The 14,733-nt window shown below is 41.4% G+C and overlaps 1 protein-coding gene across 1 annotated transcript in view; it reads left to right on the plus strand.

Annotated features, from left to right (window-relative positions):
• LOC110529762 (thyrotropin receptor) overlaps positions 1-14,733 on the plus strand; it is a 31,013-nt gene that overhangs the window by 14,440 nt on the left and 1,840 nt on the right. The window contains exons 4-11 of the mRNA XM_021612271.2: positions 1,186-1,260; positions 1,646-1,720; positions 4,697-4,774; positions 5,267-5,335; positions 7,104-7,181; positions 9,299-9,487; positions 13,661-14,003; positions 14,113-14,694. Of these exons, the coding sequence (XP_021467946.2) occupies positions 1,186-1,260; positions 1,646-1,720; positions 4,697-4,774; positions 5,267-5,335; positions 7,104-7,181; positions 9,299-9,487; positions 13,661-14,003; positions 14,113-14,694 (1,489 nt within the window). The remainder of the gene's footprint in view (positions 1-1,185; positions 1,261-1,645; positions 1,721-4,696; positions 4,775-5,266; positions 5,336-7,103; positions 7,182-9,298; positions 9,488-13,660; positions 14,004-14,112; positions 14,695-14,733) is intronic.

Raw genomic sequence — 14,733 nt, forward strand, 5'->3', positions numbered from 1 at the left:
ATGCCTGAGCTGCTGTAGAGGCGTCTCATAAACAGCAAGTTGGTTTGCGTAATGGCCTTAGTCGTCTCTATATGTGCGTCTGATGTATGTTCTCTCTAAGGTCTGACCGCTAAGTTGCATGGGATGAGGTCATTTATTTGCTTTGCGTCAAGACTAATCAAGCTGCTTCATCACAATAGTACAGAACACTGACTTTCCCCTTATCTCGTATTCCATTGATGTCCATCAGCACAGTCCCCACTGTGACAGGCTCTGAGAGGGAGGGAGGAGGTGGAGAGTGGGATGGGGTAGAAGGGTGTAGGGTAGCAGTTCACTGCACACAGACACACCAACTCAGGGACTGAGAGGCAGGGAGGGAGGGAGGTAGTGGAGGACGAATTGGGGTGGAGGTTGGAAGGTAAGCTGTTCACTGCACACACACAGTGGCTCAGACTCTCAGTGGTCAGAACATGTTGGCTAAGGTGCTGATTGCGGTTACCTAGGTGTGTGAAAGAGGGCTAGGATCACACGTTCCCCAGCTTTCATCCACACCACATGGGTTAGACAAGCAAAGAGGAGAGCCCCCCTTGGCCCTCTCTTTGGCCGATGGGTGCACCAGAGTCAACACACGAATGAAACGTTAATTGAACCTTGACTTCCAGGGTTGGATGTATGTGGAGACTCTGGAGATTTTCCTCCTGGTCTTTCCGATAGACAGACATGCACCTTGCCCTCGTCTGTCAGCACTCTGTGTGCGTGTGTGTGTGTGTGTGTGTGTGTGTGTGTGTATGTGTGTGTGTGTGTGTGGGGGGGGGGTTCTTAGGGTGTGTGGGGGGGAGGGGTTTAGGGTGTGTGAGTGTGCATGTAAGTAAACGTTTGACTGTTAGTCTACACCTGTTGTTTTACGAAGCATGTGACTGATTTGATTTGATTTGATGTGTGTGTGTGTGTGTGTCAGTGAACCTAAAGCACGTACTTGACTTTTAGAGAACATGAAAGGAAACTGTAAAGGACTAGCGGGGATGAATACAACCCTATATACTACACAACATGTCCTGTATGTTCAGTGACACAGGAATGTCAAATTACTAAGCAAAGCAAAGGATGTATGAGCACTTAATCCTAGGATACACAGAAGTACATTTCAAACTGGAAAACATCATGTTTACTGTAATTTTTAAGGTGCAGTTGTGTTTTCCATTTCAGAGAGATCCGGAACGCAAAGAGTCTGTCGTACATCGACCCAGAAGCATTTAAGAACCTTCCAAACCTGAAATACCTGTGAGCTCATTTAGAAATCCTATGTTTATTATAAGCATCTTTTTTCAAAATCAAAACCATCTTGGCTTTGAAAACGTTAATGTAAGTGAAAAACTGACAACGTTACTTTAACACAAGATACAATAGATGAGACTTGTCTTGAAATATTTGGCTTTGGCAATAATTGAGCAATTATTTCCAATCTATTCAACTTAAAAGGTTCCTATTGTATATGCCAGTACTGGCACTGTCATGTTATATTTTATACTCTGGTTGCTTGATTGGTGAGGGAGTCTGCTTGGTCACTGCCAGCTATCTTTCCATCTCTCTCTTGGTTTTGATTGGGATAGTCTGCTTGGTCATCGCCTGCCAGCTATCTAACCATCTCTCTCTTGGTTCCTTCTAGGGGTATTTTCAATACTGGCCTCACCCTCTTTCCTGATCTCACCAACATCCACTCAGATGATATGAACTTTATACTGTAAGCAAACTACATTACTAATACACACTACCTTTGTTAGCACTATACTCAAGTAGGTACTGTCTAACATTCCATATTTCAGTAGTATTTCTATACATTCCAGTATTCCATTCAATACCTCACTCATTTGTCATACTAAATGTGGAAAATAATGGCATTTTTATCCGTAAGTCGATTGAGGTTTAAATCTCTTTTATGAGACTGACATCACACACACACTCCTTTCCGTATTTATTTGGACAGTGAAGCTACAACTTTTAATTAAGCTCTGTACTCTATACAAAATAGCATTTGAGGGGACAGTACAGAATGTCACTTTTTTTTTTTTAATGGTATTTTCATACATATCGGTTTAATCGATTTAGAAATGAAGGCACTTTATGTATCTAGTCCTCCCATTTGAAGGTGTCATAAGTATTTGGACAAATACACTGTAAGTGTATCACATTTTGTCAAACGTTTGTGACTCTACAAACCTGTTGGATGCATTTGCAGTTTGTTTTGGTTGTGTTTCAGATTATGTTGTGCCCAAAAGAAATCAATGGTAAATGTTGTATTGTGTCATTTTGGAGTCACGTTGTGGGTAAATAAGAATATAACATGTTTCTGAACACATATGTGTCATGAGTGAATTGTGAATAATGATGAGTGAATAGGTTACAGTGGCATAAATATCATACCCCACCCAAAGGGGGCATGATCAGTTAAATGAAAAATGATTGCATCTTTAACTTTCTCATTCATCATTATTCACGATTCCTTCATGATTATCCATAGTCATGGTAGCATCCACATTAATGTAGAAGTATTTAGAAATAGAAATATTCTTATTTACAATAAAAGTGATTCCAAAATAACACGCTACGTTATTTACCATTCATTTGAAATTGGGCACCACCTAATCCGAAATGCATCCCACAAGTTTGTAGAGTCACAAGCTTGATGTAGTCATTGCGTGCTAGGAATATGGGACCATTTACTAAACTTTTGTCTAAATGTAATAAACTAGAAGTGAATTTGTTCAAATACTCATGACACTATATACATAAAGTGCTTTCATTTCAAAACAGTTAAACAGATAAGTATAAAAATACCCTTTAAAAAAAGGTGAAAATATGTACTGTCACCTCATATAAAGCATTTGGTCTCAAATCCAAAATTCTGGGGTTTAGAGCCAAATTAAGGAATGTAGCTATACTGTCCAAAACACATATGTAGGGGAGTGTAGAAGCATCATCATGTCCTCTCTAAAGAGTTGTCTTATTTATAGTAAGGATTTTCCAATCCATTATGTCTCGCCTGTCGTCTAATGCCAGGGGTTACTATAGTGCTAGGAGATATACTTAGCTATTTTCCATTCTGTGGCATTCCATTCCTTTTTTTCTACTCTCAGACGAGGTTTTATATACATCACCAGTCAATAGTTTTAGAACACCTACTCATTCTAGGGTTTTTCTTTATTTTTTTACTATTTTCTAAATTGTAGAATAATAGTGAAGACCTCAGAACTATGAAATAGCACATGGAATCATGTAGTAACCCTGTAGTAACCAAAAAAGTGTTAACAAAATCGAAATATATTTGAAATTCTTTAAATAGCCACCCTTTGCCTTGATGACAGCTTTGCACACTCTTGGCATTCTCTCAACCAGCTTTGAGGTAGTCACCTGGAATGCATCTTAATTAACATGTGTGCCTTCTTAAAAGTTCATTTGTGGGATTTCTTTCCTTTTTAATGCATTTGAGCCAGTCAGTTGTGTTGTGACAAGGTAGGGGTGGTATACAGAAGATAGCCCTATTTGGTGAAAGACCAAGTCCATATTATCGTGAGAACAGCTCAAATAAGTCAAGAGAAACAGCAGTCCATCATTACTTTAAGACATGAAGGTCAGCCAATATGGAACATTTCTTTGAAAGTTTCTTCAAGTGCAGTTGCAAAAAACATCAATCGCTATGATGAAACTGGCTCTCATGAGGACTGCCACAGGAATGGAAGACCCAGCGTTACCTCTGCTGCAGAGGATAAGTTCATTGGAGTTACCAGTCTCAGAAATTGCAGACCAAATAAATTCTTCAGAGTTCAAGTAAAAGACACATCCCAACATCGACTGTTCGGAGGAGACTGTGTGAATCAGGCCTCCGTGGTCGAATTGCTGCAAAGAAAACACTACTAAAGGACACCAATAATAAGAAGAGCCTTGCTTTGGCCAAGAAACACAAGCAATGGACATTAGACAAATGGACAATTGTCCTTTGGTCTGGAGTCCAAATTTTGATTACAACCGCCGTGTCTATGTGAGACGCGATGATCTCCGCATGTGTATTTCCCACTATAAAGCATGGAGGAGGAGGTGTTATGTTGTGGGGGTGCTTTGCTGGTGACACCGTCTGTGATTTCTTTAAAATTCAAGGCATACTTAACCAGCATGGCTACCACAGCATTCTGCAGTGATAACCCATCCAATCTAGTTCGGGCTTAGTGGGACTACCATTTGTTTTTCAACAGGACAATGACCCTACACTCCTCCAGGCTGTGTAAGGGCTATTTTATCAAGAAAGAGAGTGATGGAGTGCTGCATCAGAAGACCTGGTCTCCACAATCCCCCGACCTCAACCCAATTGAGATGGTTTGGGATCAGTCGGACCGCAGAGTGAAGGAAAAGCAGCCAACAAAACAACAGAAAAGCATTCCAGGTGAAGCTGGTTGAGAGAATGCCAAGAGTGTGCAAAGCTGTCGTCAAGGCAAAGGGTGGATACCTTGAAGAATCTCAAATATAAAATATATTTTGATTTGTTTAACACTTTTTTGATTACTACATGATCCCCTATATGTTATTTCATAGTTTTGATGTCTTAACTATTATTCTACAATGTAGAAAAATAGTAAAAATAAAGAAAAACCCTTGTAGGTGTCCTAAAACTTTTGACCGGTAGTGTATTTGCAACACCACCTAATTTCCTCTTGTATCTCCTCAGTGAAATAGCTGATCATCCCTACATATCTGAGGTCCCAGCAAACTCATTCCGCGGTATTACCAACCAAGTGCTGACAGTGTGAGTACACAGCCATAGCTCTACAGCTTCACTGGTGTCTTCACTGTGGACTATAGGCCATTACATTACCCTTGCTTGCAGTCTGAGAGTGCTGTGACCAGCACAGAGATGTTCTCACAAATGTCTGTTAGTGAGAAAAGACCATTACATTAGATGCCAAAGCCATGGTCACATTGACAAACTGATTCAGGACACAACTAACCAATACATCGATCGAAGTGGTTACATTTTGTTGGGGAGAACATAACAGTGAAATATTTTACAGAAAATGTTGTAGTGATTTTGGTCACTGAATTGCATACACAGGCAAATCCTCAGCACAAAAAATATACATGTTATTCAACAGCTGGAATTGGCATTACTGATTTTAATAGGACCTGTACAACCAGACAGATTCAAAGTTAGTCAGTGGGTTGGTGCATAAAATAACAGTTTTGACTTCAGTAAATGTTACTGCTATGAATGTTTTCTGATGTGTTTATTCTCTTCCAGGATGTTGTACAGTAATGGCTTCACCGACATTCAACATCATGCTTTCAACGGGACCAAACTGGATGCTGTGTAAGTTATTTTGCTTTTTTCATTAACACAAAATAATAGAATAGAATGGTATAGAATAGAAAATAACAGAATAGAATGGTATAGAATAGAAAAAAACAGAATAGAATGGTATAGTATAGAAAATAACAGAATAGAATAGAAAATAACAGAATAGAATAGAAAATAACAGAATAGAATGGTATAGAAAATAACAGAATAGAATGGTATAGAAAATAACAGAATAGAATGTATAGAAAATAATAGAATAGAATGGTATAGAAAATAATAGAATAGAATGGTATAGAAAATAATAGAATAGAATGGTATAGAAAATAATAGAATAGAATGGTATAGAAAATAATAGCATAGAAAATGAAATACTGTATTAGTAGCCACATGCAACTCTCTGCTTGACCCTGCTGACCCAAAGCCATGCAGGACAAAGCACTGAAGCAGCAAGGATTCTTGTAATGTTGTAGTGTTGTTGACCTCTTGCTGTTGGAACCAATTACAGTATAAATGGATTGTAACAGTGCTTTGGACTGCCTTAGAGGAAGAGTCTTCTCATAGAGAAGTACTGGAGGTACGGTTCTCTATGTTGTTACAGTTATGATATCTTTCACTCTGGCTTAACAATCAGTCATTTCAGACCCCTTCATTTCAACAAAATTAAGTTACTTAGTATTTTGACTGGATTAAACTTCTTTTATTTTTTTTACATCTGGAATGAATATTTCCTTACTCAAAATTACACTACGCTACACAAGCAGTAGGATCACGGTTCCATCTGAACTGGTTCTCCCAGACGTGCTAAGAGAGGTTAACCTCAGCCTTGATTAGGAAGCCCTAGTTCTCCTGATTTAAAAAAATATATATATATATTTTAAGAAGACAATTTCAGGAAGTCTGCATCAAAGCACCAAAGGAAATGTATTTCCCCATAAGGGAACAAAAAGTCTTATTTTGTATCTAGATGTCATCTTACTGAGACTAACCTGGATGAATGAAGTTTCAAATTGAAAAGTAAAAAAACAATCATTGCTTTCTGTGTCACTACACTGTCCTGATGCACCCCTCCTCCACTCCGACCCCAATATTATATAGAGACGTGTAAAGATTACTTACTTTTGTTACTGTTTTCTCTTTAACCCCAAACTTCACCCCCCGCCACCCTCCTTTTTGTCACCTCTCTCTAGCTTTCCCATCAGGATATGAAACATTAATATAGCTCTGACCCCCACCCCATCCCCCCCACCCCTCAATTTAACCATTCACCTCTAGTAAAACCCTAGCTGGTCCTTATGGAGTTGTAATTAGACCAATGGGCAGTCACTGTAGTCAGTCTTACCACACTGCTGTTTGGGTTGGCACGCACAGAGCGTGCTTAGAGAAAAAACTGATCCGGGAGTGTGTGTATCGGTGTGTATGTGTGTTTTCTCAGAGCGAGAGCTGATCCCAGAGCTGTAACACCAAGACAAACACTCTCCCACACACGTTTATTATCAAAATTAGATTTAGAGACTCTACAATATCTATTTTAAAGGTGCAGCCTGTTTCTGAAGTACCTTCTCCGATGGTGGGACGGCTAATTTAAAACAACACTCCGGATAAGACCCGAGTCGTCCCGAAGTCGGTGTTACTCCAGGAAGCGGGGTACATAAACAGTAGAACGTGGTGTGATGGGGATAGTGAAAATATTGTAGCATGTCTCCGTGCTATCAGGATGAATATGGTGATTGAAGTGTGCCGGTTACATTCTTGTTTGCGTGTGTGTGTGTTTTCTCTCCAGGTACCTCCATAGGAACAAGCATCTGACCAAGATGGATGAAAGAACGTTTGCTGGCACTGTTAGTGGCCCAATGCTTCTGTGCGTAATTACTCATCTATTATTTAACCAGGAAAGTCATATAGAGATGAGCATCCTTTTTTTTTCAAGTGAACCCTGGACAGGAAATACCTCTCACTGCACTGCCCAACATGTTCAGTTCCTATTCTGAAGTTAGAGTTGCTCAAACTACTTTGAAAGAATGCTACAAATGCATCCAATGTTCCTACGTTCCAGTCTTAAATGTCAGTTATTTGTCTTATTAAACAGAGAGATACAGTATGTTCCAATAATGTGATATTAATCAAGAGTGTTTTGCAATGATATGTAATTTGTGAGTTGGGTTTGGAACTTTTATAGAGAAAGTTTATATTGGAGTCCAAAATTATCAGACGATTTAAGTACCAAAAATGTTAAATAATTACTAGAAAGCAATCATTTTTACAAAGCCAAATGGGTTCAAATCATAACTTCCGTAATTCATTCATGGCAAAGTTTATTTCTTTTTGTACCTCTCTATTTTCCCATAAAAGTGGAGAATGAGTGAGAAACATGTCTGGGAGGAACACAGTTCAGAAATCATGAAAATAGCTTAGCGACAGCTGGGATTTTGACTGGGAAATCAGACGCAGATTGTGTGTGAGTGTTATAGAAACGTAAACCTTTTCCTTCCCTTCTCGGTTTTGAGAGTCATAGTGGAATTAAATATCCCCTTCCCTTTCTGAGGAGTTTGATGCAGAAACCTTACCTCTGTTGTCTGGTTTCTGACGTAGTACTCCTAACGCTGTGTCCTCTTTAATACGTTTTTAATAAGTCAATCTGTTCCCCAGCCTTGTTCAGTACTTCAGAAATGCGGCCTTCCTTCCTACGTTCCTTGAAGTAATCACTGACCTGAATTGGTTGGATTGGTGAAAGCAATAAGGTTGTTAACTTGCTTATACCCATTCAATCACGTATCTCTATGCTAACCTCAAGGGGGGAAAAAGGAAGGATGCATATTTCTAAAGTATTGGAACATGTCTTAGTCCTGAGGCTGAGTGGTGAGGTCATCCACATGAGGTCATGGCCTAAACATCTCCCAATGACAAAATCAGACCGCCGGCAGGTCTTCGACACACACTATTATTATCCAGTGTTGCTCAACGTTCCCCCAGAGAGAGAGAGAGCGAGAGAGAGAGAGAGAGAACCAATGTGACAGAAAAATACTCAGATGCCGCTGGAAAAGAGAGAAAGTGTGATTTAATTTTATGCATTGTTTGGCTTGTGTTTCTGTTTATTATTATTATTATTATTATCTTATTAAATCATTTAGCAGATCATTTCACTGATACACTAGATGAGGAAACATCTTGTTAATGTTTTGTCCCCCACTTGGCCCCTCGAAGGGGGAGTGTAGGTTACACTATGTGCTGATAATACAGTCACACAGGATGCTGAAGGAGAAATGGAATACCCAAATGGCACCCTATTCCCTGTATAGTGCACTACTTTTGACCAGGGCTCCGGTCAAAAGTAGTGCACTATATAGGGAATAGGGTGCCATTTGGGATGCAACCATGGATGTGAGCTTGTACTGATTTGTGACTTTATGTCCCAGTGAGGTTCAGTCTTTGGCATGGCAACGTGGACAATGAAAAACAGAATGTTTAATTAGATAAAGGCGATGGAAGAATGGTGGATACTCTTTTGCGGGAACAAGATGTGGGCGTTGTATTTTGCGCTCTGTTTCAGAAAGATCGCAATTGGGGAATAAATAGGCATTTGACAAAAATGTGTATCCCAGATTTGGAGAATGCGCAAAACGGGTAGCCATGCATATCATAACAATTAGAGAGTGGGGAGATGTTGCTGTCCTAAACAGTACAAAACCACATCTTCACTAGGCTTCATCTGTTGTTAGGCTTTAATGATAGTAATGTCTATGGCCCGTGCCATGGCCTATGATTCCAAATACCATTACAGCACGTCTGCACACACACGTTCCCCCAAGGTGACATATTATGTGACCCAAAGCTGTATGAACTCTGTATGACCCCTGTTTAACCTCCAGCTGTCTCCCATATTCACTGTTCTGAACTGTTCGGAACTCTGTAAGAACCCTCTAGAAGCCCTGTATTACCTCCAGCTGTCACATGTATTCCCTGTGTTCCTTTCCCCAGTGACGTGTCCCTGACGGGGGTGTCATCCCTCCCCACAGCAGGCCTGGAATCTCTCAGGGAGCTGATGGCCCGCAACGCCTGGAACCTGAAGAAGCTCCCGCCAATCAAAACCTTCAAACACCTGGTTACCGCAGACCTCACCTACCCCTCCCTGTGCTGTGGCTTCAAGAACCTCAAGAAGAAGAGAGGGTGAGATGATGTTTTAATGTTGTTGTTTTTTTATATCAATCATTGTGAAGCCATTTCCATGTTGTGTGGACAATGACGTTTTTCTGGAGATGTGAAAAGGATGTATCTTGTGTGTGTTGTTGTTGAGCTGTTGTTTCACACATTTATTTTTATTGTGTACTATATATACAGTTGAAGCCAGAGGTTTACATACACTTAGGTTGGAGTCATTAAAACTCGTTTTTCATCCACTCCACAAATTACTTGTTAACAAACTAGAATTTTGGCAAGTCAGTTAGGACATCTACTTTGTGCATGAGACAAGTAATTTTTCCAACAATTCTTTACAGGCAGATTATTTAACTTATAATTCACTGGATCACAATTCCAGTGGGTCAGAAGTTTACTGTGCCTTTAAACAGCTTGGGAAATTATGTCATGGCTTTAGAAGCTTCTGATAGGCTAATTGACATCATTTGAGTCAATTGGAGGTGTACCTGTGGATGTATTTCAAGGCCTATCTTTGCTTGACATCATGGGAAAATCAAAAGAAATCAACCAAGACCTCCACAATTGTAGACCTCCACAAGTCTGGTTCTTCCTTGGGAGCAATTTCCAAATGCCTGAAGGTCCCATGTTCATCTGTACAAACAATAGTAAGTATAAACACCATGGGACCACGCAGCCGTCATACCGCTCAGGAAGGAGACGTGTTCTGTCTCCTAGAGATGAACGTACTTTGGTGCGAAAAGTGCAAATCAATCCCAGAACAACAGCAAAGGACCCTGTGAGGATGTTGGAGGAAACAGGTACAAAAGTATCTATATCCACAGTAAAAAGAGTCCTATATCGACATAACCTGAAAGGCCGCTCAGCAAGGAAGAAGCCACTGCTCCAAAACCGACATAAAAAAGCCAGACTGCGGTTTGCAACTGCACATCGGGACAAAGATCGTACTTTTTGGAGAAATGTTCTCTGGTATGATGAAACAAAAATAGAACTGTTTGGCCGTAATGACCATCGTTATGTTTGGAGGAAAAAGGGGGAGGCTTGCAAGCCAAAGAACACCACCCCAACTGTGAGGCACAGGGGTGGCAGCATCATGTTGTGGGGGTGCTTTGCCTCAGGAGGAACTGATGCATTTCACAAAATAGATGGCATCGTGAGGTAGGACAATTATGTGGATATATTGAATCAACATCTCAAGACATCAGTCAAGAAGTTAAAGCTTGGTCACAAATGGGTTTTCCAAATGGACAATGACCCCAAGCATACTTCCAAAGTTGTGGCAAAATGGCTTATGGATAACAAAGTCATGGTATTGGAGTGGTCATCACAAAGGCCTGACCTCAATCCCATAGAAAATCTGTGGGCACAACTGAAAAAGCGTGTGCGAGCAAGGAGGCCTACAAACCTGACTCGGTTACACCAGCTCTGTCAGGAGGACTGGGCCAAAATTCACCCAACTTTTTGTGGGAAGTTTGACCCAAGTTAAACAATTTAAAGGCAATGCTACCAAATACTAATTGAGTGTGTGTAAACTTCTGACTCAATGGGATTGTGATGAAAGAAATAAAAGCTGAAATTAATCATTCTCTCTACTATTATTCTGACATTTCACATTCTTAAAATAAAATGGTGATCCTAACTGACCTAAGACAGGGAATCTTTATGAGAATGTAATGTCAGGAATTGTGAAAAACTGAGTTTAAATGTATTTGGCTAAGGCGTATGTAAACTTCCGACTTCAACTGTGTGTGTGTGTGTGTGGTGTGTGTGTGTGTGTGTGTGTGTATATCTATATATGTATATTTGTATATATATTCGGAAAGTATTCAGACCCCTTGACTTTTTCCACATTTTGCTACGTTGCAGCCTTTTTCTAATATGGATTAAATTGTTTTTCCCTTATCAATCTATACACAATACCCCATATAATGACAAACAAAAACAGGTTTCAAAATGTTTGGGGAAATGGAAATATCACATTTACATAAGTATTCAGACACTTACTTTCTTGAAGCATCTTTGGCAGAGCATTGAGTGTTCTTGGATATGACACTACAAGCTTGGCACACCTGTATTTGGGGAGTTTCTGCCATTCTTCTCTACAGATCCTCTCAAGCTCTGTCAGGTTGGATGGGCAGTGTTACTGCACAGCTATTTTCAGGTTTCTCCAGGGTTCAAGTCCGGGCTCTGGCTGGGCCACTCAAGGACTTTGTCCTGAAGCCACTCCTGTGTTGTCTTGGCTGTGTGCTTAGGGCCGTTGTCCTGTTGGAAGGTGAACCTTCACCCCAGTCTGAGTTCCTGAACGCTGTGGAGAAGGTTTTCATCAAGAATTTCTCTGTACTTGGCTCCATTCATTTATCCATCTCCTGACTAGTCTCCCAGTCCTTACCGCTGAAAAACATCCCATCCCTGACAAAGGGATTGCTCAGTTTGGCCTGGCGGCCAGCTGTAGGAAGAGTCTTGTTGGTTCCAAACTTCTTCTATTTAAGAATGATAGAGGTCACTGTGTTCCTGGGGACCTTCAATGCTGCAGAAATGTTTTGGTACCCTTCTCCAGATCTGTGCCTCGACACAATCCTGTTTATGCACTCTACGGACAATTCCTTCGACCTCATGGCTTTGTTTTTGCTCTGACATGCACTGTCAACTGTGGGACCTTATATAGACAGGTGTGTTCCTTTCCAAATCATGTCCAATCAATTTAATTTACCAGACGTGGACTCCAATGAAGTTGTAAAAACATCTCAAGGGTGATCAATGGAAACATGATGCACCTGAGCTCAATTTCGAGTCTCGTAGCAAAGGGTCTGAATACTTATGTAAATAAGGTATATCTGTTTTCTTTTGTTTTTTTATATACTTTTGTAAAAACCTGTTTTCACTTTGTCATTATGAGGTATTGTGTGTAGATTGAAGATTAATTTTATTTATTGAATACATTTTAAAATAAGGCTGTACTATAACATAACAAAATGTGGAAAAGGGGAAAGTAGTGCTCTGGTCAGTAGGTGCTCTGGTCAGGTCAGTGAGTGCTCTGGTCCGTATGTGCTCTGGTCAGGTCAGTAGGTGCTCTGGTTAGTGGGTGCGCTCGACCCCACAAGCCCCGAGATGCCGGTAAAGGCAAGGCCCGGCCCCAGGCCAAAAATTATTTTCCAAGTGCTGGAAAAATCAAGCCCCACCCGAGACCTGGACGGGCATGAATGCAAGCGCACCCATAACTACCAGGATCCATACTAACACCACTAACAGCATGAAACCAAACCACAAAACGTAAACTGTGAAACTCATAACAATCCCATCTCCACCCCTTATTGGAGGACCTCAAACATTTCTACTGTACACTTGTGTGTAGAATTATTCCAACACTCATCAATTCCACCGTTCAGACAGCCACAGATCAACCCATCTTTCCCAATAAATCATCATTCTACCATTTCCTCTCGCAATTCTACCATGGTGTCTCACTAGGGACTCGAGCCATACCATCTGCAACGTTGCCCCAAAAATATACATAAACAAGAGCACAACCATATTTCCCTTTGACTGACTGGTCCTTCCAACATTTGTTTGTCTGGAAGTTTGTAAATCAATGCTGCTTGGCTCCGTTACAACTAGAGACCTGTGAACTCTTTCATTGATGGTTTTGTAAATGGAAATAAAATGATAGAGTGCATTACTAACCCTGGAAGTGTACTGTAGTGTGTATTGCTCTGTCTTGTGTACAGTTACAGTATGATTAATGGCTGTTGAATAGCACAGCTGTAATTGCTCAGTGTGGATGTTGGCTGAGATGAAGTCAACTCTGACGCGTTTATAACGTTTTTATTAGGTGGCTTTAATTGCTGTCAGTCAACACTCTTATTGTAGGAAGACCAACAAGCCTCTCAACATGAATCCGTTTTTCTTTACCTGGGTATGTAAATAATATGATAGCTGGACCCAGGAGTGTATGAAGAGGTATTTTGAAGTAAAGGATTCAAGCTAAATTATTTTGTATTTATTTGTTTGCGCTCAACTTGAACCTACCGTCATTCACAGTTTCATTTGATCAACCTTGCAATGTTCATTACAGACTCAAACAAATTATTTCACCTTCAATTATTCTTAAAGCAGAAAGTGAAACTCACAGAAAAACTCATAGATCTACAGTACACTTTCTACAATGAGTCTCTTTTGACACTGCAGATACCTTGAGTACATCATCTGCAACCTGACAGCTTTCTACGACCAGCATCAAAAGAGATCAGTAGGTCCCCTCAGAGTCCCATCTCTTCAAATAGACCCAGCCTCTGACACTGCAGCAGACCGGCACCAGAAGAGATCCGTGGGTCCCCTCACAGTCCCATCCCTCCAAGAGGATCCCATGGGGGATGCAGCTGACCAGCAGCCCAGCGAGGTGGGCTTCAGAGATGGGGTGTCCAGAGACACCCAGGGAGATCCCCGGAGAGACTTCCAAAGCAGCCTCCACTACCACGCTTACTTCGGGGGCCAGCCGGATGATGACGTGGGCTTCGGGGAGACACTGAAGGTAAAGAGAGACTGGTCAGCAACCAGTGTTGCCCGTGCTGACTGGGTGGGGAAATAACAAATCAAGGAAAATGATACATTTCTGTGTCTGTGATAATCTTATCTTACAGAACCCCCAGGAGGACACCAGCCAGGACTTCGACAGTCGCTACGACTACGTGGTCTGTGAGGAGGGCGAGGAGGTGACCTGCGCCCCTGCACCGGACGAGTTCAACCCGTGCGAGGACATCATGGGCTTCAGCTTTCTGCGGGTGTCTGTGTGGTTCGTGTCCCTACTGGCTGTTGTAGGCAACATGGTGGCACTTCTAGTCCTCCTCACCTCTCACTACAAGCTCTCCGTCTCCCGCTTCCTCATGTGTCACCTGGCCTTTGCTGACCTCTGTATGGGGATATATCTCCTCCTCATCGCCTCTGTGGACCTTCACACCCGGGCAGAGTACTACAACCACGCCATCGACTGGCAGACCGGGCCGGGCTGCGGGTTAGCGGGGTTCTTTACCGTGTTTGCCAGTGAACTGTCGGTGTATACGCTAACGGTGATCACGCTAGAGAGGTGGTATGCAATAACGTTCGCCATGAGGCTGGACAGGAAGTTGCGTCTGCCCCATGCAGCTGCTGTGATGCTGGCTGGATGGTTGTTCTGCCTCCTCCTAGCGACGCTCCCCCTAGTGGGGGTTAGTAGTTACCAGAAGGTCAGTATTTATCTATTTCTTAATATGAATTGATTGATT

This window comes from Oncorhynchus mykiss, chromosome 8 (assembly GCF_013265735.2).
Source record: "Oncorhynchus mykiss isolate Arlee chromosome 8, USDA_OmykA_1.1, whole genome shotgun sequence".
Lineage (NCBI taxonomy): Eukaryota > Metazoa > Chordata > Actinopteri > Salmoniformes > Salmonidae > Oncorhynchus > Oncorhynchus mykiss.